Source organism: Miniopterus natalensis, chromosome 4 (genome assembly GCF_054644295.1).
Source record: "Miniopterus natalensis isolate mMinNat1 chromosome 4, mMinNat1.hap1, whole genome shotgun sequence".
Taxonomy (NCBI): domain Eukaryota; kingdom Metazoa; phylum Chordata; class Mammalia; order Chiroptera; family Miniopteridae; genus Miniopterus; species Miniopterus natalensis.
The window spans coordinates 84853505-84878898 of NC_142084.1; the positions used below are offsets into that span (position 1 = coordinate 84853505).

Sequence of the window (25394 nt, forward strand, 5' to 3'; positions counted from 1 at the left end):
AGGTAGACTGTGGGTGGGGCTACCAGGAAAGGGAGAATTGTTCTCAGGCATCCCTTTCTGGGTGGTCACGTGCGTATATCACTGAGGACAACAGGACACGCAGGATCAAAGACCCTCAGAGCTGAGAGAGACCCCAACAGTGTATATGTTCCTACCCCCTCTATGCATAAGTGAGGAAATAGAGAACCAGAGAGGGGAGCCACTTGCCCAAGGTCACAGAGCACATCAGCAGCACAGGTAGGAAAACGAAGGCACAGATTTTCAGCACCATCCCCAGTCCTGGAGGGGAGGAGACAGGCACATAGTGAAGGTCGGGGCTCCCCAAAGCTGTGCACCCTGCTTTCTACGTAGTCAACTGGGGAAGTCCCCAAGCTAAGACACTTTCTGACATTAGAATGAGGTATGAGCTTTCTGGAGCTTTTTACTTTATGAAGCTGAAATTACATAAATGTTTAAGTGTCATCAGTTGTTCTCATTAAAGAGAGGAACTAATAGCAAAAAGAGAGAAGAAAGGAAAGGAAGGAAGCGAGGAAGGAGTGTGAGTCAGTGGCCTCCCACGGGGCAGGGCTGTGTGAACTGTGGCGCGTCCGGTCTCTGGAGGACTCTGAAGCAGGGAAAAGGGTAAGGTACTGAAATGGTACCTGCCAGCATGCACAAGGGTGACAGTCGTGGTACTGAGTGGAAAGGCTAGTCCCAGGACAAGGTGCCGTACATGTAAAACAAACAAAAAATATTAAAACCCACGAAAGGATATTGCATTAAAAAACTAGAAAAAAGCCTAATAGTTTAGTCATTTTCTCTGTGTATCCAGGCAAGGAACCGGGATTAAAGGTCACTAGGGACTTTGCTTTTATCTGGAGTGTCTGATATTTTACAAGGAAAGCATATTCATGTAGTATTCTTGAACTAAAAGTAAATATAAAAAATAGAAGTAGTATATACTAATAGTTTTTTCTAAAAAACAGACACAACTGTTATATACTGGAAGGATACTGAAAAGCACAAAGTGAGATGTCTGGCCCATTTTTCTTTTGTGTCTTCTGTCTTTTTCTAACACATCTGTGGAGTTCTTTCTGGTTGTGGGCTCCACATTGGTGTACATTCTGCTAATAGCTTCTCTCATTCTGTGGCTAGCCTTTTTGTTTTTAATAGATTATTAATATATCATTAATTTGTAGGTGGGAGAATATAAATTGAAAAGGTGATTACTTAGACAGAGGTATATTTTCTTCTTTAAGTTAGGTGCTTATAAATTTTCTTAAAATTCGGGGTGCAATATTAGTACAGAACCCCATATACCTATGGAGTAAGGTGTTGGCTTGGTGCTTTTAATTAAGGTCTAATGTAGACACCGTAATATACAGATTATGTAGTATTCTCACTGCATAGATCCAAGTGTCCATTTTACTTTGGATGGGCATTTGAATTACTTACAATTTGATACTATTATGAATGATGATGTCATGAATGCCCTTGTGTGTTTCTTTTGGTGAACAGATGCTCTCATTTTTATCAGGTAAATATATAGCAGTGCAATGGCTGAGTCAATGTGTAGACCTATGTTTAGCTTCAGGAGATACTGCCAAGCAGTTTTACAAAGTGGTTGTATCAGCGAAGTATCAGAGTTTTAATTCTTCACATCCTCATGAATGCTCGATTCTCTCAACCATAGGTATTCTGGTGGATGTGTCGTGATATTTCATTATGGTTTTTATTTCCCTGGTGACTAATGATACTGAGCCTCTTTCCATTATGGTGCTGCCATTTGGATAGCCTCTTCGCAAAATGCTGTTCAGTATTTTCGCCTATTTTTAATTATCTTTTCGTTATTGCTTTATGGGTGTTATTTATATATTGTGGATACATGCATTGCAGATATACTCCTGCAGCTTGTCTTTTGATGAACAGAAGTTCCTAAGGTTTAGTGTATTTATCTTTTTTTTCTTCTTGTATGGCTGGTGTTCTTGGGACTTATTTAAAAAGTCTTCCCTACTCTAAAGTCATGAAGATATGTTTTCTTCTAAAAGTTTGAGAGTTTAGCCTTTCAAGGAGTAACAGGCCTTTAAGAGTATCCATGTATCTGGAATTGATGTTTGTGTTTAGTGGGAGGTAGAAATCCAATTTCATTTCTTGCCAAGATATCCCAGCACCACTGATTGAACAGACCTTCTCCCTACTCTGCAGTGGTCATGCTGTGTCTGTCATTCATTAGGTGTTCACAAAAGGTCTGGCTGTGTCAGACTGTTAAATATTTGAGTCTAATCTGAAATGAGTCAGCATTTCTTAAGTACCTATTTATAAGTCTGTTATGTTTTTAAAGGAAATTCTGTTATTAATGACTAGTATTTCCTCTCGTATTTTTTTTCCATCAAGAAATCATAAGGTGGTCATTAGGGAAATATTCCACAGTCACATATTTTTATTCAAATTTTGTGTGGTTTATCGAGCCATCAGCCCTTTGTTACGCCGACACACACCAGGAGAGGGCCCTGTTCATTCGTGTGAGGGAGGGAGGGCCTGAGTCCCTGGGGAGGAAATGGCCTTTCCACATCTGCCTTTTACTTCGGGGCCTCCCACCCAGGACTTGAGACTGCTTCCTACCTTTGGCCCTGTTGTTTCTTCTCTCCCCCTCGTAGTTGAGTGGGCCACAGCCACACTCTGGTCGGTCATGAGAGCACTGCTTCTCTTACAGGACGTGAGGAGAGTCTGGGCCCAAACTCATAGAATCCAGTGTAGGTCAGATCTGGGGAAACCATCGGAGACCATCCAGGCCAGGTGTCTCAACCTCCGCACCATTAACGTTTTGGTGTCACCAGATAATCCTTTGCTGTAGGGACCCATCCTGTGCATTGTAAGAGCTCACGCAGCACCTCTGGGGTCTTCCCACTAGATGCCAGTAGCGCCCTCCCCAGTGTGACGGCTGAAAAGGTCTCCAGATACTGCCTAATATTCCTGCCAAAAGCTCCCCCTATTGAGAACCACCCATCTCGTGCCATCCCCCATTTCACAGAATGGAAACTGAGGCACCGAGAGGGAGACGACCTTCCGGGGGGGTTCAGCTAGAGCGGGAGTTGGGCGAGAGCCAGGAGGCTTGCGACTGGCACAGACAGAGCTGCTCCGCTGAGCTGTGCAGATTGCTGTTTGTCTTTGGTTTTCTTTTTTTATTTTTGTTTTAATTCCAGCTCTACATCTGGTTCCGTTATCTCCTGCTTCCACTTTATAGTCCCTTTTCTTTAATTTTGTTTGTTGTGTTGCACAACTAAAACACCCAGAGAAGCAGGAAGAAGGAAACAAAAAACTTTATGATAACCATTGTCCACTTTCCAGAGGAGGCCTTCCAGATGTTTCCACATTTCAGCATATTTATTTTCTCATATATATGTCTTTATTTTGTTCAGTCATAAAAGTGATATTCGCCAAACAGAGTAGTACAGCCAGGATGGAGAGCCCTTGACCTAGGGGGTCTCCTTGAACTGCTCTTTCCAAAACTTAGCCTTTGCCCTGTGCTCGCCCCAGTTCTTGTTGTACCTGCAGACCACACACGGGTCCCATTTCTTACGTAATATTTTTATTTCAATTAGCTTACCTTTTAACTTAAACTTATTTTCAAGGAAAACTTTATATCACTTCCATTAAAAACTCATTGTCTCTTATCACCATTAGAAAGCAACCAGAATTATCAGTTCAATCAAAAGAAGGCAAGGTAGTGTCATTCCAGCTGCTGCCGGCCCAGGCCCCTGCCCTGACGCCTCCTCCCTCCCTCTGTTAAAACAGAGCTCAGCACATGTTCAAGAGGTATTGGGATATGCTCTTAGGAAAGGTGGCAAATGGAGACTTTCTCATTAAAGTTGTCAGAAAGATTGACAGGAAACTGAAGAGGCAGGCGCTCTCTCCCTGCGGGACTCACTATTACGAAATTACCATTTCTCTCTACCCCCAATTCGCTCCCTTTGGGAGATGCCAACCTTGGAAGACACTGACATGCACTTGGGGTGGGGCCTACCTTCTAGGCCATTTCTTGCTGTGGATCTTTCCCAGTGACCAAACAGAATAATACTTCTTTTTCCCTTTGACAATTCAGGAGGGCGGGGAAGGGATGGAGGTGAGACATAACAATGTATAACATTATACAAGTGAGGCTCAGATTGGTGGGCAAGATCTGAGAGAGAGAGAGAATCAGATAAAATGAAATTACTGATTTCTTTAGCCAGGGCTGCAGAGAGCTAGCTGGCGGAAGGGAGGGGCCCACAGAGCAGGGGCACCCGGAGCACACCTCCAACAGCTCCCACTGACCCTGGAGCCCCACATGGGGGCCGGAAGCTCCAGCTTGTCCAGTCTGTACAAGGATGTGAGAAGCCTAATTTCTTGCCTGTTCCACAGGCCCTGTATCCTCAGGGCTTAACATTAGTATGCAGGAAACACAGGCACTGTCCGTCTATGTGCATCCATATAAGGGAATGTTTAAAACAGGCCACGGGGCTCTCAGGTCAGGCCCCATCCCCCCATGCCTTTCTCCCCAGAAAACCGGAGGGGATTCCTGTGGGAAGGTGACCTCCAGTTTGCCAGCTCGTTTCTCCACACTCACTTGACAAAGATAAAAACATACGACATGCATATTAGTGTCATTTGTCTTTTTGCTGACTCGAAACTCAGAGCAAAATGTTATTTAAGAAAATACTATTCCGAGATTGCTTTGATGATTACCTTTAGGACATCAGCTAAAGTGGTACATTGTTTTCCCCCAGAGACAGAGCCTAAAGGTAGAGTCTATTGTTCTACATGAACCGGACATGCCTAGAATCACAGTGACCCTGTTTTTATAAAATATGAATTCTGGATTTTCATGGTATCCTTTAGCCAAGTGAAATCAGTCCCCAGCTAACCTCATGGACTAAGTTGGGAACATGAGGTTTTATGGTATTTGATGGTCTATCAGTTTTAAATTAAGTGAAACAGAAAAAGACATTTTTAAGACTGAAGTCAGTGCCAAAATAAAATACTCATCCTTTGAAGAATTTTGATGTGGGTTCCTTACAATAAAATATTTTTGCATCCTGACCAAAAGCTTTTTGGCTTTTACTTGCTCTGTTGGCAAAGAGCAATTTTACATTCAGCCTCAGTCCTTATTAATCACCTAATGATTACCTCTCTCATAACCATAATGCATTAGTAGTAATCCTAAGCACTGACTGTGGCACTTGGTAGGTGCAGCTTAGAAAACTCATTGTGGTTGGATCCCAGTTCGGGAAAAAAAACTATAAAGGAAATGTTTTAAAAACGGAGCAAATTTTGGTATTGACTGCGTATTATACGATATTAAGAATTTTAAAAAACTTTTTTATTGATTGATGAATTTTGAGAGCGCACGCATGAGAGATCGATTTGTTGTTCCACTTCCTGATGCAGTCATTCGTTGCTTCTTGTATGTGCCCTGACCGGGAATCGAACCCGCAACCTTGGTGTCTCTGGACGATACTCTGACCAACTGAGCTACTTGGCCGGGGCTAAGGATTTTTTTGAGTGTTGTGATCACAGTACTGAGGATGTCCTTGTTCGTAGGAGTTGCATGCTGAAGTATTTAAAGCCGAGTAATGCAGTAGCTTTAACTTTCAAGCGATTCAGTAAAACATGTGGAGCCGAAGCAGACAGGGCCAAATGTTCGCTGTGGCTCTGCATCAAGGGCGTAAGGATGTTCATTGTTCTTTCAAGTGTTTTACTTGTTTAACATTTTTCATAATACAAACTTGAGGAAAAAGAAGGTGAGGTTGGTTTTGGGAAAGAGGATTGTCCTGTAGGCCCCTTGGCCACTGACAGATGGAGCCAGAGAATCCTGTGAGGTTCTCAGCTCCCCGTCACCCGTCTCTTCATTTAGGAAGCAGCACTACTGTGTTTACGAATATCCTAATAAATACCCTAATAAATACGCAGTGCCTCACGACTGAAGAAATGGTCTCTGAGTCTAGAGACCATCACACAGATAAGACCAAAGCGGCATCAAGAGGCAAAGGGGGGGGGCGGGGGGATGTGTCTGGTTGACCCCCACGTGCGCTGCTGGAGAGGGCGTCATCTTTGGATTCGCGAATCCTGGATTCCAGTCTCGCCTCTCAACGTGGTAGCTGTGAGACTCGGAAGCGATGCAGTTCTCTGAGCCCCAGAAAAATGCTGGGGCTAAATGCCTACTTCTTGGAGTCTTTGTGTTACGTGAGGCGATGAATGCAAAGTGGCCAGAGCTTAGCGAGCAGGCCCCAGTTACCAGGAGCCCCCTCCCCTCCTCTTCCCGCAGGGGGGAGTGTTTGACCCCGCCTTTCCTGCCTGGGCCCTGAGACCCCAGGGCCTTGGCTCCTGACTGCCTGCAGCCCTGTCAGCTTCCCCCCCACAAGCCCACAAAGGATTTCCTGCTGTCTTGGCACCAGCAATCTTATCCTCGATCTTATCCCCTCTGTCCCTGTTGCTCCTTTCCTGCCTGTCCTCTCAGGCCCGTCTCAAAGCCACCGTTGAGTCACTCCCAGCTCTGTATTCAGCAGTCCTTTCACCACATGCCTGTTCTCTGCAAGGAACTTGTTGTGTCTCTCAACTCATTATCTCCAGAGCCCTTGGCCAAGCTGTTGGCAACTTCTGTTGCGCCTAAAACCCGTCCTGTTTTATTCCCCAGCCACAGGTGTCCTTGGCCGTCTTCCCCCACGAGGTCGTAGACTTCATTAAAATCTAGTTTGGCTAGAAGATGGCCAGATTGCATATATATGTTACAATATTTTAAGTAGAAAGAATGCTAGTAGCTATGACCAAAAGCCCAGCAAATAAAGCAACAAAGGACGCGATCCTATCAGATATGAGTGAGGCTGAAAAGTTTCCCAGGTGGCGAGATTTTAAGTAATCTTCTCCTGTTTCTGTTTTTGATAATTTTACATTTTTTTCATCACATGTATGTAAAATGAGGGGGGGGTACTATTTTAAGCATCCCAAGTCTTGGGCTGCATGGGGTGCTATGGAAAAGCAATGGGTGTCCAAGTGAGATGACCCTGGGCCTCAGTGTCGGCCCCACTGCTTCCTTCTCGCTGTGTCGACCTGGCTTGGGAACTTCACCTTCCTGGAACTTCACCTTCCTGGGAGCCCCCATGTCCTCGCTTGTAGGATGGGGATCCCAGGAACCTCCTCACAGGATATTCTGAGGCGCAAGGCAGACAATGGGTGCGAAGCACCTGGTACCTGATGCTCAGTAAATACTCATTTGCTCTCATTCCCTGGAACACAAGGCAATTATGTTGTTACAGACTCTCAGTTCTTAGGGAAGGACCCTGAGAGACTGTTTTATTCAACCTCTTCATTTTGTTCCATTTAAATTGTCCTTAATTGCACCTGAAAACAAATCAAGTAATATAGACGAGCTCTGATGGAAAACACCCTTCTTGGCTCGCCTGCACCTCTGCCCACCTGCATCCCAGTCTCCACTCTCATCATTTCTCTTTTATGTTCTTCTAGTTATCTCCATAATGCTTAATAATAGGAGGGAGCCTGACCCCTACTCCTTAATTAGCCACTTTAGACAATACTTACTGACTGCCTAGTTGGAAAGAGGAGATTTTAGCTCATTTGCATCCCTCCCCACTCTTCCTCTCAATATTTAATTATATTACTTATTACTTCTGTTGTTTTCCCTTGTAATCTGCAACGATACACTTACATTACACCCCTCTTGCTTCTTTTAGTAACATTATTTGGTATGCTGACGCCTTTCCGTGGAAGGCGAGAAAATTAACACTCCTAGTACTTCCACTTCCTACCTCTTGCTAGCTATGCTTTTAGTTTTATATCTTCACAGCTATATTTTTTGTAACATTTGTATTTCATCCTGTACTTGTGATTTATCAAATGTAGCCTGAGAGAAGAAAACAAAATAAAAACATACACTATTTACATTATTAAACCTATGTGGATATTGTTCCCTGCTGGACCAAGTGGCATGCTAGGATTCCCTCCCTCTGATTCCAGCATCAGACCCCAAAAGCTCCTTATTTTATTTTTTTTAAATATGTTTTTATTGATTTCAGAGAGAGGAAGGGAGAGGGAGAGAGAGAGAAATAGAAACATCAATGATGAGAGAGTCATTGATCGCCTGCCCCCTCCTGGGGATCGAGCCCACAACCCGGGCATGTGCCCTGATCGGAAATCTAACAGTGATCAACCGCTGAGCCATACTGGCTGGGCCAAAAGCTTCTTATTTTAGAGTTAAGAAGAATTAGTTACTTCCAGAAGGGTTTTATTTGTTGTTTTTACATTAATTTTTTTTTTTTAGTAATATATGTTCAGTGTCAAAAATTGAGTAAATACATACTAGGAGGAACAAATGAGAAAGGAAGAGAGGGATAGAAAATATAAAATAAACTATTGAAAATCTCACTCCATGGAGCATTTCTTAGCAAGGCCTCACATAGCTCATGCAGGGTAATCAGTAACATCAAGAGGAAATACCTCCCTTGGTGATAAGGGGAAACATCTAGGCCCCTGTAAAAATAGGAGAGTCTGTTCTAAGTCTCAATTCCTGTACATTCCAGACATTCAACTTTTGTTCCACATACCTATTGAGCATTTACCATCTATTAGGCACTGTGTTTACGATTAGTGGGAATAAAATATGGTCAAAAATGGACATTGTCCCTACCTTCATGAAGGTTGCATTCCAGTAGGGGGAGGTAGGCATTAGTCAAATAGTGACACGTAGGCATGAAAAATACAGATTGAGCTCAAATGCTGCAAGAGAAAAGAAGTGGGCTCCTTGAGGACATAAAACAAAGAACCTGCATGGTGAAGGAGGTATTGAGGGGCTCAAGGAAGTCTTCCAGGAAGGAAGGATGCTGAATTGAGATTTGAAAGAAGAGTGCAAGCTAACTAAGCAAAGCGGGGAAAGAGACCAGTTAGGGAGCCTTCCAAAGAGAGGGTGAAAATTCTGTGATGGGCCCACAGACAGCGCATTCAGATAACAAAAAGCTGCCCTGGCTGCAGCAGGGGGCGCCAAGGGCCCAAGTGCGGAAGAAACACACTTTCAGTGGACTTCACATGCCAGTGGCCAGGTGGGTTCCTGGGCAGAGTCAAAGGCCAAGTGCGGATCCTTTAAGATTGGACAAGAGGGAGGTCAGCCGTTAGCATCAGCGCCCACAGCGGACGCTTGTTTGGATTCCTCACTCGGGCCTTTGTGTGCTCCGAACTGAACTGGACACTTTTATCATCGCCATGACCTCAGCAAGCAGACACCTTCCACAAAAGGTGTTGCAGAGTATGAGCCACGTCCCTGCGCAACTGGCCACATAGCTCATCCTCTGGGAGCTCCAGGCAAGTGCTTTCCCGCCTTTACCAGGGAACCACATCCTTCCCTTTCCTCACTTTAATTAGCAGGCTTTGTAAGGTGGAGAAGACACAGGAAACGTGCCAGCATCAACCCGCCTCCCCGCAGGCACCTTTGGAGCCCTGCACTTTGCGGACTCGGTGCGGTGATGGCGTGCGGAGGCAGTAAACAGAACCCTCATCGCCCCTGAAGAAACCAGAAGTGGAAGCTCATCATGGAATAAATCAGCAGCATTGCTCTTCCTGTAGAGGGCCCGGAGCCTTCTTCCTAGTATTCCATCCCCTAAGTGTCTCCCAAGATCAATTTTGGAAGAAAACAAGAAAGATAAGAAAAATTGGCAGTGGGGTTATGTGTACCAATTCTCTGCTTGGAATACTTCAGTAGTATACCTCATTGCCCTTCAGGTAAAACCCAGGCTTCATATCATGCCAGTGAGCCCCACATGAACTGGTCCCTCCCTACTCTCAGGGGGCTATGATTCCTTGCATCACTACACTCCAGCTGACTTTCTGCCCCAGGCCCTTTGCACTAGAATGCTCTTACCTCATATCTGCATGGCTGACTCCCTCACTTCACTCCATTCTTTATTTAAATGTCTTCTTCCCAAAGCAGATTTTCCTTAACCACCTTCTCTCAAGTGGTCCCCTTCTCCGTTCCCAGTCACTCTCTAGCCTATTACCCTATTGTGTTTTATCACTATGTGAAGTTTCCTGACTTATTTACTTGCTTTTATCTGCCTCTATGAACTAGACTGTAAATTCCATAAGTGCTAAGATCTAGTCTAACTTGTTCAACATCATATCTGCAAAGCCTAGAACAGTGCCTAGTGCTCAGTATGTACTTGTCGGATGAATGGATGTAATAGCATTCTTGTATCTGGAGGATAGTCATGTGGATAAGTGCATCCACTTATTCATCTAAGAAACAGGGATAACAAATATTCATTCACTTAATAAAAATTATTGAGAAACTATTATGTCCTAGGCACCGGGAATAATCCAATACAGAGTCAGCATCCCTGCCCTTCAGGAGATCGTAGCACTGTGGTCAGTGTGGAGAGACATGGAGAGAATCAGGAGGCATGAGGACCAGCTGGTGATGGGAAATGAAGAAGAGGCAGAAAACCAGCCCCAGGTTTTAGGCTCGGGCAGATAAGGAGATGATGGTGCCATTCTTTGAGCAAAGGAACCCCAGGTGACCGGGGGAAAAGGAAGCCTGCTTTAGAAATGCTGGGCTGTGGCTCGTCCAAGTGGAGAGAGCCAGCATGCAGCGGGACGCCTGAGTCGAGCGTGAGAGAGGAGTCTGGCTGGAAACAGGGTTGATGCATTGAAGGCGACGCTTGTACTCATGGGAGTAGGGGAAACAAACCAGGTAGAATAAACTGAGCAGGAAAAAAATAGTGGGACCTTGGAGGAAACCAACATTTAAGGGGTGGTTAGAAGTCACACCTGCCAAAAAGTCTAAAAAGGAGAAATGGAAATGACAGAAGGCCGCAGGACTCGTCACAGTGGCTGAGGGAGGACAGTGCCTAATCCATTAGCGATGCCATGAGATGGGGACGGAAAGGTATCCATTCAGCTTGGCAGAGCAGTTCTCAGTAACCTTTGCCAGGGTCATTGCAGTGCTGTGGAGCTGGGCATGGCATTTCTGTTTGCTGTGGGGGAAAGTAAAGACTGGGAAGTGGAGGGAGACACGGAACTCCTGTTAGATGCTCCTTCCTGAAAGGAGGAAAGAGAAGACTAAAGATACTGTCTAGAGAAACACCTTCAGGGATACTCTGACGAGCAGAGCAAGGATCTTGATTGCAGACTACTGGGAGGCAGCCTTGGCTTAATACAGAATCAGACTTTCTCACCATTAGAGTGGTTCAAAAATGAATTGGGCAGGAGTACTGAGCTCTTGATTACTGGAGGTATCCAAGGGTGGCCTGGATGTTATATTAAAAAGGAAGTTGTTAAATCAGTGTTTAGGTTTCTATCATAAGAAACTAGAGAAAGAAAAGCAAGTTAAACCCAAAGCAAGAAGAAGGAAGGACATAATCAAGACAAGAACAGAAATCAGTAACATTGAAAACAAAAACTATAGAGAAAAATGCATGAAATTAAAAGCTGATTCTTTGAGGAAAAAAATCAATGGAATTGATAAAACTCTAGCCAGACTCGCCAAGAGAAAACGGAGAAGACACAAGTTAACCAATACCAGGAATGAAATAGGGGCATCACTATAGATCCTACAGATATTAAAAGCATAATAAAGGCGTGCTACAAGCAACTCTATGTCCATAAATTAAACTTAGATAAAAGGAGCAGGTCCTTGAGACACACAAAACTCACTCAGAAAAATCAATAACCTGAATAGTCCATTGTCTACTAAAGACATTTTATACCTAGTTAAAAAAAAAAAGCTCCTAACCAAGGCAACTTCAGATGCAGATGGTTTCACTTGTGAATTCCAATAAACACATAGGGAAGAAGTAATATTGATTCCACACTTTCTCTTACAAAAAAACAGAAAAGGGGGGATCCCTTCCCAACTTATGAGGTCAGTAGCATCCTGGATTAGTGAACTGGAGGGTTGGCCCAAATACCTACTCTAAGCCCACAGGCCTCACAACCAACCAGACAAACACAGCCTGGGGCCCATATTCTCTGCTTGATCCCACTGTCACTCATCTGAATTCTTCAGTGAATTCCTTATAAGATTATAATGAAAATGTGTTGCACACTCATTATGTGCCAGGGACTTTGCTATGGAGTTATGCATTCTCTCAATTAATCCTCACAGCAGCCCATTAAAATAGGTGCTGTTCGCATCTTCATTTTGCAGGTAAATAATTAGGCTCAAAGAGGTTAAGCCACTTGCCTGATATCCCACAGCTAGCAAGTAGAAGTGCCAGGATTTGTACCCAGGTCTGACAGACTCCAGTGCTCAAACTTTTAGGAACGAACATCCTTCCTGGTTTAAAATGAAAATGTATTTTTCTTTCTTTTCCTCCATCTCTGTTTGCAGTCTCAGGAGGAAGTCTGTGATTTGCTCCACGCTGCACCCTTCCAAAACATCTTGCCAAGAGTCTACATCAAAGGTAAGAAACCACTAACAGCAGCTGAATAGCCAATTTGATTTTGAACGTCATGTTCACTTAATCCCAATGAACCCAGATCTGCAGTCAGAAAGGAAGAACGTTCGAGCAGCTATTAGATAGCCACAGAATGGGAGAGAATTTGAAATAATACTCCAGGTCTTATTTCTTCATCCTTCTAGAACATCCCTAGTCTCTTGCTTTCTAGCCTTGATTTGAATCCTTCGAGTGATGGGAAACTCATCACCCTGTGACGTAGATGATTCCACTGTTGGACAGAGAGAATATAGTATTTGTCCTTGTATTGAGTCTTCATTACACTGGCCAGAACCAAGGAGAATGCAGATACCTCACCAGGTCCTCTGAGAGTGTCCCTTCCCAGTGTTCCTTAGCCTCCCTGCCCCCCCGTGTGACCTGAATCTCATGCTCTACCTACTGCTCCTTGACAGAGGGGGAGCGCCTGGAGGTCCGGATGAAACGCCTGGAAGCCAAGTACGCCCCGCTTCACCTGGTCCCTCTGATAGAGCGGCTGGGCACCCCTCAGGTATGATCCTTCTGTCATCGACTGTGAGAACCAAAAGGAACTGGAGAGGGAGAACACTTGGTCCAGCCCCCTCCTTTCACAGGTGGGGAAACTGAGGCCCAAAGAGAGGAAGAGAATGTGTAACCCCAAAGCCTGTTAGTGGCGGGGCAGGCGTGGGGTGAGGCATGCTACTGTGAGGCCCGAGTTCTTCCTCCGACACCCTGTATCTGCCCTGCCAGGAAAGAAGGAAGTGGGGCACGTATCCGTGACGCCCTGTCAGGTACCCACAGTCCTGCTACCGTATCTCTCAGAATTAGAGCTCTGCACGGCCTGTGAGCCAGCAGCCCACGTCCGCGCATCTTTCCTAGAAAGGGACTTACAGGAACGCAGGTGTTTACTGTCACCGTGTTCGTTAAAGCAAAAAGTGGAACAACCTAAATGTCATCCGTGCAGCGTTGACCAAACAAAAGGTGGTGAAGTCATCTGAATGCTGAGTGCTCTATATAATGATGGAGAGGGGAAGCTAGACCTGGGAGCATCAGTGTGGGCAGATCACAAACCCCTGGTTAGGCGAATAAAGCAGGTCGCACCACAGTTCAGGCAGCCTGATGCCATTTGTATTTCTTTTAAACACACACACAAAAACCATATAAGGAAAACTTTTCCTAGAAAAAGATACACGTTTAGTTCAAAAGGGTGATAACCTCTGAAGGAGATGAGACGCAGGGACGGGTCTGGGAATCAAAGAAGGCTTCAGCGCCCTCTGTAATGCTCTAATATTGCCAGAACTCATGTGTGAATTCTGTCATTAAAACTAATTTTTACACGCCTGGGCGGGCGTGGCTCAGCGGTTGAGCGTCGACCTAGGATCCAGGCGATCAGGGTTCGATTCCCAGTCAGGGCACATGCCCGGGTTGCGGGCTCGATCAGTGACTCTCTCATCATTGATGTTTCTGTCTCTCTCCCTCTCCTTTCCTCTCTCTGAAATCAATAAAGGTATATTTTTTAAAAAAAAACCTAATTTTTACAAACCAGTCCCACCAGTGGCTGTGAACATGGAGATGATAAGACAGGACCCCCTGCCTTCAGACGACTCACAGACGACACAGGGGGTCGGGAGAGGCGGAAAGTGCGGGGAGAGAGACACGAGGAGACCCACGTGCCGCCTCTTGCCAACTTGATTGGAGCAATCTGCATCTTTGGGTGGGGGGATGGAATTCAGGAAGGAGAGAAACAGGGCACCACAGGGAGACGAGCCGTGGTGGTTGGTTTTGTTCGCCAAAGCTCACTGTTGAAAGGTTTAGGATTCAGATCCCTCTTGGACTCGCATTCCTGTGGTTCCCTGTCCTGCTGTGGCAAAAGCTCGAGTCTGAAGACTCACATCCTAGGCAAATACAGAAGGCAGCCTCTTCTCTCGAAAAACATGGCAAGTATTTGGAGCAAATTGCAGAGCCCGATCTGCCCAGGTGTCACCCTGATGAGCCAGACCCCCTGCATGCCACCCACCTCCTCCTGGAAACATGACTAAACGCTCAGTGGGCAGGGTTCCTTGAGTCATCCCACGGAGAATTCAGACACTGTGCAGCACGCACATTTTCTTTCCTGGCCTTTTGGGGGCTGAACGGAGGACTTCCTCTAAAGATTGCCTTTTAGGGAGAAATCCCCCGGGCCGGCACCATATCAGTGTGTCTGCCCCACGCTGGTGTCATCCTGCAGGAATCCGGCCCCTCGCACCCAGGCTGTGGCATGTGTTTCCACTTAGAGCGCTGGATTCTTGCCCTGCTCCGCTGAACAGCATTTCCTGGGGACCAGTAGAAATCTCGATTTGTCAAACGCTGAGTATTTCATAAACAAAAGCCTAGACAGTCTGCGGGAGAGGAAATGCCAGTTTTATAAATCTGCCGGCCCTCAAGGAAGAGCCCAAAACTTTGGTTGTCCTGCAGACCCAAGAAAAGTTAACAAAATATTAACTCCTAAGCTAGGTGGGGTTCAGGGGCCTCATGTAATATCTAGGTCGGTGACAGGGCAATTCTACATATTTAAAGTCGGGAGGTTTTAACACTTGCATCATTTGCATTTGTTTCTGGAACAAATTGAGGTGACCTGATGTGTTGCCAGGTGCTGTCATGGAAAGAACACTCTGGCAGGGGGTCAAAAGACGGGTCCTCGTCCTAGCTTCACCCCTGAATTGTCACATAACCTGATGCTAGACATTTAATATCTCAGTCTTTGTTTTCCCATCTATAAAATGGTCTAATAGCTGTTTTGTCTCCTTAGCTGAGCTGCCTTATATGGTCATTATGATGAATAAATAAGTGAAAGACTTCTAAAAACACAAAGAATTATATTTTTAAAAAGGAGTATCGAGATGTCATTCCCCTCCAAAGGTCACTAGATGTAATCACAGCTCTCCATGCAGAACTACATATCCCCACGGTTTCCCAGGTGCCTTTCTTTTTCCCTTATTAACTCAGAAAAGAAAGACAGAAAGCAAGAGAGAAAAATCCCCCACCGAGTGGAATAGAAAAGAAATAGGTAAAATTGGGGGGAATTTGCAGCAAATAGTCTATAATATACTTTTTCAGAGCAAAAAGAAATTGTCAGGCACACCAAAAGGAAAAAGCATGTGAAAGGAAACTGACAGCATAAAGAAATATAAATGCCAACAAACATCAGAGAAAGTGTTCAGCCTTCCCAGGAATCAGTGAAATGCAAGTTAAAAGAACAGGGTACTACAGCTTGCATCGCTCCGGTTGGCAGAGAGCTTCTCTGAATGATGATGGAGTACTCGGGAGGGTATGAGGGCCTTCGCACAGACAGACATCCAGGGGCCCAGCTTCTCTTGAGGCTGGCCTGCCCCCATTAGCTCAGGCTCTCCGGGAGACCACCATCTGGGGAGCCAGTCCCACAAGTGCCCTGTGGGTCTCTCGGTCCTAGCAGCTGCCCTCTTTACCTCTGTCTGTAGATCTGGAGACCTTACTTTGACCTTAGATTTTAATATCTATCTATCTATCTATCTATCTATCTATCTATCTATCTATCTTACTTTGCACATGGCTTTTGAGGCTCTACCGCTAGATATTTTTACTCATCACGCAGACCGTATTGTGTTTTGTTGTGCTTGTCTAGCCAGCGGATGATCGGAGATGCAATAACCAGACGCCAGATGAAAAGCCAGTTTACATTATTAATAGAGACCATTTACAACAGTCAGAGGAATTCTAGCTGGAGGAAATAATTCTGTGAATTCGGTGGCACATTTTAAGAGTAACATATGCTCATTGTAACACATTCAACTGTACAGAGGTATTTAAAGTAAAAAGTGAAAATCTCACCTACTTCTCCAAGCCCGTCTGCTCCCACAACTGATGTTAATCCTTCTAAAATGTTTTTCCACGTATCCCACATATAGTTGTGTGTGTCTGTCTGTGGGTGTGTGTGATTGATGCCTTTTAATAGGATTATAGTATGCATCTTTTTCTGCAACTTGCTCTATTAGCTTAACAGTTTAACCCACAGATCTACCAGGATTCAGATCCTCACTGTACCCATCACTGGCTGCCTCCCTGAACCTTAGCTTCTTCATCTGTAAAATGGGCGTAATAATGGCACATACTTCACAGGGTTGGTGTAAGGAATAAATGGAATCAGTACTTATCAAGTGCTTAGAGCAGGGCCTGGTGTGTTACACACTCAGGAGTATGAGCTAGTAGTCATAACAGCACAGTAGTGGCAATAATATTCTTCATAGGATCTCAGTATTTTCAGTGTCTCCCTAACATTTCATTCATTACATGGGTATATTGAAGCTCTTTAAAACTGTTCCTCTATTGATGGCTCCTAGACTCTACTTACCACCAGACTTTTCTGCTATTACCCTCAGGTTTATAAAGTTAGTGCCCTGCTCTAACCCTCGAGCCAGCTCCAGGGTTTAGGAATCCCTGGTGAGAGGTGGAAGACAGGATCTGAGACGTAGACAGACGGTTTATATGCCCTTCTATCCCCAGCAAATCGCCATCGCTCGGGAGGGTGACCTGCTGACCAAGGAGCGGCTGTGCTGTGGCCTGTCCATGTTCGAGGTCATCCTGACCCGCATTCGGAGCTACCTACAGGACCCCATCTGGCGGGGCCCGCCGCCCACCAACGGTGTCATGCACGTCGATGAGTGTGTGGAATTCCACCGGCTGTGGAGCGCCATGCAGTTCGTCTACTGCATCCCCGTGGGGACCAACGAGTTCACAGCTGAGTGAGTACCCCCAGGGAAGGCAGGTCACCTCCAATCTGCTGATCCCCCCAGGAGGCATCAGGCTGTCAGAGCCCAGCCAGAAAGGTGGTAGACAGGGGCAGGGCTGTCCAATGACTATTTATTGAGCACATACTATATGCCAGTCACTGTGTGAGGTGCTGGAGCTACACCAATGCTGAGCAAAATTAGACGGTTCCCGGCCTTGGGGGGATTAAGGGGTCTATGGAGAGACATAAGGCACATTGAATGAGACGGCTCCACAGCAAGGGCAAAAAGGGTGACAGGTGACTGAGAAGAGAGGGTTATGAGAATTTAATTCACAGACTAGAACTGAGCCTTGAACATCGCTGGGATTCAGATCTTAGCGGGAAGAGGGGGACAGTCCAGGAAAAGCAACGCATGGCTGGAGGCAGAGATGAACCTATGCATATGGGGACTTCGGACCTCATGGGGCCTTGTCTTTCTGAGACAGAAGCTGGGCTGATGGAATGGGCAGGCAGGAGCCCTGGTGGGGGTTTGGCATTAAGGACCTCACTGCCTCCTCACCCCCCACAAAGCTGCAGGGTTCATAGAACAGAGAAAGTCTTCCTTGGCAGAGCTCAGGCCCTAACTTGTTTGTGGTGCCCTGGCTCTTAGCCTCCAACCCTGAAAAATGGGGGGCCTTTCAGAGTAACCTACTCCTGTCCTCAGAGGAGACTGAAGTAGAATCCAGTTCTTCCTCCTCTTGCCCAGCTGCACACCTGAATGGAGTGGCAAAGAAAGCAAAAAAGGCCGCCCCCGAAGAGCCAAGAGCTCAGGAGCCAAAGCACACCAGGGCCTGAGCAGGGTCCCTGGGGAAGTGCTGGTGGGACTGGGGTGGGAAGGCTCTTTCCAGAGCAGCGGCTGGGGCTGCACTTCAGCCACAGCGGGGGGCAGCGGGAAGCCTGCCCGGGCGGGGCTGCAGCTGCTGCTTGCCGACAAGAAAGACGGCAGAGATGGACCCACAGCCTCCCAGATTGCCCGAGTTGCCCTTGAGAGTTGGGGGCACACAGACTGAACTTTACCCGACCCAAGAGGACTTGCAGCCCCCACCCCTCACACCAGCAGCAACTGCTCTTGGGCCCCCCATGCCCCATCCCTGCCCTCCCAGCCTGCACTGGCCAGTTGGTCTCCTGGTTTAAAAGGGCTCTTCCCTCACAGGGGCTCCCTGACTCCTCTGTGGGGCCAAAACAGATTCTTCTTTGACTTGTTTGAAATAATCAGCCACATAAATTGCAAGGACTGTTTGGGGTTTTTTCTTGCAAATTTGTCTTCATTAAAGGTGATTTTTCTTACATCACGGGGGCAAGAGGCTGACACTTCTTTGTAGTTAGAAGGGCTTATAATATAACTACAGTCCCTAGAACAAATGAATCTACAGCTTCCCTTATACCCATTTCACAAATTAAGAGAATTATCCCAGAGACCGGCTGCTCAGTAGCAGTGCTCCTGGTCCAAGATGAGGCCCCTCCGCCTCCCCCCGCCTCACCCAGCTGCCTCCTCTCCCTGCTTCCAGGCAGTGTTTTGGTGATGGCTTGAACTGGGCTGGCTGCTCCATCATTGTCCTGCTGGGCCAGCAGCGCCGCTTCGACCTGTTCGACTTCTGTTACCACCTGCTGAAAGTGCAGAGGCAGGACGGCAAGGATGAAATCATTAAGAACGTGGTAAGCTGCTGGGGCCTGGGGCCTGGGGCCGCGCCTGCCCAGCAGGCGTTTATCTGAGAAGGAGGGCGACCTGCTTGTGGAGCCGCCTCCCACACCACCGGGAGGTGCACAGACACAGCAGAGGGGGCCCCCTGCTAGAAAGCCCTGAGTCACTCGCGCATAACCCGCTGGGATGAGTCAGGTCCCCCTGCAGGGTAGGGCCGGGCTCCAGACCCGAAATACACCTTCCTGTGCCAGCCAGGCTCCCCCATGCCGGCCCCTCTTCTGCACAGACTTTCACTGACCGTGAGAGCTGGGCAGACGCGGGCTGGGGAAGCGCTGTCGCGGGGTGAGCAGGGCTGTGCGAGCCCCCAGGCTGGGGGTAGGAGGCCTGGCCCGAGGAGGCGTCCCATGGAGGCGATGCTTGGACCAAGTCCAGAATGATTGGCAGCAAATAGCCAGGCAGAAAAATGGGGTACAGGATGTTCCAGACAGCGGGGACAGCTAGAGCAAAGACCCAGAGACCAGGATGTGTGGCTGGAACAAAGGGTGGGTCTCCGGGACCAGCTGAGAGGAGGAAGAGTCAGGAGCCACCTCATAAAGGGTTTTTGTGGGGTTTTTTCCATTGTGGGAGGATATATATAGCATAAAATGTACCATTTTAACCATTTTAAGTGGACAGTTTCACCATTTTTAAGTTTCAGTGCATTAAGTACACTCACGTTGTGTGGCCATCACCACCATCTCCAGAATGTTTCCATCTCCCACAGCTGCAACTCTGCCCGTTAAGCACTAATTCTTCATTCTCCCCCCCCCCCGAGCCCCCCCCCCCCCCCCCCCCCCCCCGCCCCTGGCAGCCACCCTTCCCCTTTCTGTCTCTGAATCTCACTACTCTAGGGAAGTTGTATAGGTGGAATCCTCACTTAGCATAATGTGTTCAAGGTTCTGCGGGTTGTGGCTGGTTTCAGAATGTCCTTCCCCTTTAAGGCTGAATGTACCACGTTTTGTTTATCAGCTCATCTGTTGATAAACATTTGAATTGCTTCCACCTGTTGGCTGTTGTGGAAAATGCTACTGTGAGCATGAGTGTACAAATCTCTGTTCAAGTCGTTGCTTTCATTTATTTGGGGTATGTACCAGAAGTGGAATTCTGGATCATGGGGACTCCTAGCTTTAATTTTTGAAGAACCACCATGGTGTTTTCCATAGATCTGCACCATTTTACATTCCAAATAATGCACAAGGGTTCCAATTTTCCCATATGCTCCCCAGCATTTGCAGTTTTCTGGGGGTTTTGGTAATAATTATCCTAATGAGTGTGAAGAGGTATCTCATTGTGGTTTGGGTTCTAATTTCCTTAATGATTAGTGATGTTGGTATCTTTTTATGTGCTTATTGGCTATTTGTTTATCTTCTTTGGAGAGTCTATTCAGTTCCTTTGTTCACTTCTTAATTGGGTTGTTTTTTGTTATTATTGAACTGCAAGAGTTCTTCATGTATTCTACGTATTAATCCTTTATCAGGTATATGATTTTAAAGTATTTTCTTCCGTTCCATGGATTGCCCTTTCACACTGTTGATAATGAATGCCCTTTCATGCAAGCTCTTAATTTTGATGTGGTCCAACTTATTTTTTCTTTTATTACCTATGCTTTTGGTGTCACATCCAAGAAATTCAAATGTTATTGCCAAATTCAATGTCATGAGGTTTTTTCTGTGATATCCTCTAAGAGTTTTTTTATAGTTTTAGCTCTTATGTTTAGGCCTTCACTCCATTTCGAGCTAATTATTTGTATATGGTGTAAGGTAAGGATCCAACTTCATTCTTTTGCGTGTGGGTATAGTTTTCCCAGCACCATTTGTTGAAAAGACTACCCTTTCGCCACTGAATGGTCTTAGCACCCTTGATGGAAATCATTTGACCATGTATGGAAGAGTTTATTTCTGGGTTATCTATTCCATTGGTCTGTATGTCTGTCTTCATGCCAGTGCCACACTGTTTTGATTGCTGTAGCTTTGTAGTGAGTTTTGAAACTCACAAACGGTTTTGTGGCCAAGTTAACATTTAATTACCAAGCTCTGGGAACCCACAGAAGGCCTTCAAGCAAGAGAATGACATGATCATTGAGGCCTCACAACCCTAGACCCCAACCTTGCTGAATTTTTCTCTTGCTCACCCTTTATTTCTCTATCCCATCTTCCCACCCCTAACATGAACGGCCCTGTCCTTTGCAGCCCCTGAAGAAAATGGCAGACAGGATCAGGAAGTACCAGATCTTGAACAATGAGGTTTTTGCCATCCTGAACAAGTACATGAAGTCTGTGGAGACTGACAGTTCCACCGTGGAGCACGTGCGCTGCTTCCAGCCACCCATCCACCAGTCCCTGGCCACCACCTGCTAGGCAGAAGGTCCTGCAAACCCTCAACCTGGAGGAGATGAAGCAGCAGGAGAGAGAAAGCCAAGGCCAGCCCTGCAACAGGGTTTGACTGGACAGCATGTGGGGTAGTCCTGGAAGCCAATAAGAACCTCCCCAAACACATCTATGCCTCCCAAGGGCTGGGCCTGTGCATGTTCTCCCATGACATCTCCATGGTGGTTTTGCCCTAGTATAAATGAAAAAAACAAAAACAAAAAAAAACGAAAAAAATAGGGCAGTATGTGCTTTTTTTTCTTTCTTTCTTTTTTCCATCAGCTATGTTAAGAGCCCTAGTTTCACCCTTTCTCCATCTCATGGCCCCACCCCACATCTGTGGTTACTTCCCAAGACCTCCTCCAAGATGGTGACCTTTTACCCAGGTGCCCAAGTATGACCTCAGAAATGGAGGAAAGAGTGTGGCCATGGCCCAAGAAATTAGCATAACCTGATGGTCATGCCTCCTCTCACTGGCTTCCTCACCTCCTCTGGCTCCCTCCCCCCATTTTTCCAGGTGGTATCTCTTCCTGCTCTGGACACCAGAGATTCTACCACCAAGAGTACTCCTGGACCAGGCACTGAGAGCCATGGCGAACAGGACAAGGTTCTGGTGTCGGCACCATGGTAGATGGTGTTGGCCCTGGCCTTCCATGGACTGCAAACCACATCCTAACTCTCCTCTCGAGGCTTTCCTAGAACTCAGATATATGTTCACAATTGTATCCCACTAGGAGGATGGTCAGGCCCGGTGGGCGGAAGAGGTGTTCATGAACACAGCCAAGAAATCCATAGCCCGAAGCAGAAAGCTGTTAGACAGTTTCATCAGCTTGATGGCGAGACGGTTCCTTTATTCATTAAGCAAATCCTTGCTGATCACCAAGCTGCACAGGGCGATGGACACTGGGAATGCAGCCTGGAGCAAGTCAGGTGTGCCCTGCCCACAGCATTAGCCAGCCAGCGAATTAGGGACCACTTTGCACAGGCTCTCATCAGGGAAAACTCCACATGAAAGAAAATGTTAAGGGCTTATTTTAATAGGAGCCAGAAACGTTGGGGTCAGGGAGGTGAAGGGTTCCAAATAAAACCTGTCAATGACACTTTGATACCAAGACCCACCCGCGAAAAGGAGTTGTTTTAGCGAATTGGGACTTCCATTGTCCCAGAAACAGATTCTTGAGACATTTTATCTCTGCTCTCAGCTTTCTTAATGCTCCTGAACTTACCTTTTGAGGTACAGGGCATATCTCGCAGGGGCCCCAACTACTTCCATTTCCCAGACTGAACCAAAATTCCTAGCAGAATCTCCCCCCAAGTGTGGGGAGAATGGAAAGACAGAAACCTTCGGAAACAAATGTCTCATTACAGAGCACACCATCTTCAAAGGGGGTCTGTGTCCCTGAGCTTTTAAGAAAATGTAAAGTGAGTTGTTTGATGTCCCCTACCCACCAGCCCAGGGAGGAAAAGGAAAGAGAAAAATAGAATAATGTCCCCCTCCCTTGGGGAGGGTGGATGGAAGTGGTTACCATTAATCAGATGGCCCATTTTAACCCCATGGGAAGAGCAAAGATGAGTCCACAGCGAGAGGTTTGGGTGATACACTGATGCTCACCAGGGAGGAGAGAGGTGAGGCTCACCAAGAGCGGTCCCAGGGCCTCCTACATCAGCGCCTCCTGAGATGAGCACGTTTGATGCCATTCCTGGGCCCCACCTCACACCCACTAATTTTGCATCTGTGGGAGTAAGGTGGAGAGATCTGCACTTTCCATAAGCTCTCTGAGCTCTGTTGCACATGGAAGTCTGAGGACCGCTCCTTAGAGGTAGGTCCTCTCCACTGCTAACCTTGGCCTTTGAGCTCCCTCTAAGCCCTGAAAATCAATATTCGTTGGGAAGGAGAGTGGTTCAAGGTGGAAGCTGACAGGTCCTCCTGTCTGGAGGTGCCACTACCTATTGCGATTTCTTATTTTTCCCTCTTGATGACCATAGATGTGTCCCAAAGGCAAGAGGAAAAAGCTCTGGTTGAATGACACAGAACAGGCCTTCAAAACCCACATAAAACCTCTAAGTTCCAGAACCTTCTGAACCTTCAGTCCTGTCTGGGAATAGTAGCTCTTTCAGACAGATAACCAGCTCTTAAGTCCTAGAGATCATTCCAGATCCTTGACTGTTGCCTTTGTGAAGATTTGGATCATCCATTTGATGAGATTGCTATTTCAGCAACCCGCCCTTCTGGCCCAGCATTCATAAACCTGAATTTGACCCTCTGGGTAGCATCCCATTATCCTTAAGAGATTCAATCCCAGTAAATTGAGGTCTTCACCTTTGGGAGAGACATCTCATTTCCCCAGCTTGCCAGCAGCATTTATTTATGAGCATCGAACAGGTTTAAAATTTTTTTCCTCCCTGATATTATACAACTCCCCTTTGATTTTTTTTTTTTTTTTTTTTTTTTTGTGAGTCTAAGAACCAGGAAAAAAAAAAACTTAGGTTTTAAAAAGTAAAAAAAATAAAAAATCTGTTTCAGAAACTGTCAAATGTACCATATTTGTATTAAGAGTTGTTGGGGATTTTTGTATAATGAATTTACATTTATTTATAGTGACTTCTGTTTACGCTTGTGATCCAGTAATGATGTTAAATCCTTTAATCATATTTGCTATGCAGCTGAAGATGATATTTTGCTTTGTATTTTGGAGTACCTGTGTTGAGTTGACAAACATTTCCATCTTCATTAAAATTGCTTCTAAACTGGTGAAACCAGCATGTTGGTCCTGATTCCGGGTGGTTTTTCCAGTCCTTGTCGCCTTGTGGGAGGCCACATTAAAACTGATGACAGAAAATAACCTGAACGGAGTGGAAGAAGATAAAAGAGCCAGCAGGTCAGGGTGCCCTAAATTAATGGCATGTTTCGCTTTCTCACTGAGGAAATCACCTCTTTACGAATTGACTTGTACTGGGCTAGATGCAGGAGCTGTTTCCTGCCCGTAGGGATTCCACAGTCCCACTGAGTGTAACTGACACCCTAGGCGCCTAGTTTTAGGAGGAAGAATGGGAATGATATTCAATGAGGCCCGATGTGCCTGGGCCCTGTGCTAAACCCTCATGCGTTCCTGTGAACCAAGCAGCCGCTTCATGTGTTCTACCCCACTTTGATGGAGAGGCTGTACTGTGTGTTCATTTTCACACAGTTGCTAGGTAAACACAGAGGGAGAAGATGAATATCTATAAGCCAAGGAGATCTTAAGTGTTCTCACTGAAAAAAAAAGAGAGAGAAAAACGGTAATTGTGAGGCGATGGATGAGTTAATTAACTTGATTGTGGTGATCATTTCACAGTGGATTTATATATCAAAACATTACATTGGCCCTGGCTGGTGTGGCTCAGTGGGTTGGGCATAAGCCCGTGCACCAAAAGGTTGCTGGTTCAGTTCCTGGTCAGAGCACATTTGGGGTTGCGGGCTCGATCCCCAGTAGGGGGCATGCAGGAGGCAGCAGATCGATGTTCCGCTCTCATTGATATTTCTCCTTCCTTCTCCCTTCCGCTCTCTAAAAATCAATAAAAATACTTTTTTAAAAAAACATTACATGGAGCACCTTAAATACATACAATTTTTATTTGTCAATTATACCTCAAAAAAGCTGGAGGGGGGTGAAATCTTGATTATAAGAAGAGGATAATGTTGCTAAAACAAAAGCAAGAAAAATGTATAGAACAAATACATATTAATTTATGAATTACAGCTGTCTTTATTTCACCCATTCAAGCAACTCTGGCTCAACAGCAGAACACTCAGAAATATGCAATGATATTTAAATTCAGTTATCTTCGGTATTTTTGCCAACTTGCAGTCATATAAAACCCATGACATTATGTGTACTTTATTTTGTGTTATAAATGTGTATTTTGTCATCAGGAAGACAGAGCATATTTTATAACAGTTTAACAGTGTGATTTAGGACTTTTGATTATTTAGAGACATATGGTATGTGGTACTTTTGCTCCAGACCCCGCAGACGGTGGGAGGGGGCTGGCTCTGATCCTGCCGTCAGTTCCCCTAAAGAGAATAAAGCCGGAGGTGGGAAAGAAACAAAGACACATTTGCTTCCCTCTGGGTGAGGAGGAGGGTAACCAGC

At 45.9% G+C, this 25394-nt stretch overlaps 1 protein-coding gene across 1 annotated transcript in view; it reads left to right on the forward strand.

Annotated features, from left to right (window-relative positions):
• The window catches only part of CYFIP2 (cytoplasmic FMR1 interacting protein 2), a 100267-nt gene extending 76249 nt beyond the window's left edge, over positions 1-24018 (forward strand). The window contains exons 27-31 of the mRNA XM_087816945.1: positions 12350-12422; positions 12869-12963; positions 16950-17188; positions 18723-18870; positions 21085-24018. Coding sequence (XP_087673071.1) covers positions 12350-12422; positions 12869-12963; positions 16950-17188; positions 18723-18870; positions 21085-21252 — 723 coding nt within the window. The 3' untranslated portion in view covers positions 21253-24018. The remainder of the gene's footprint in view (positions 1-12349; positions 12423-12868; positions 12964-16949; positions 17189-18722; positions 18871-21084) is intronic.
• The last annotated feature ends 1376 nt before the right edge of the window (positions 24019-25394 follow it).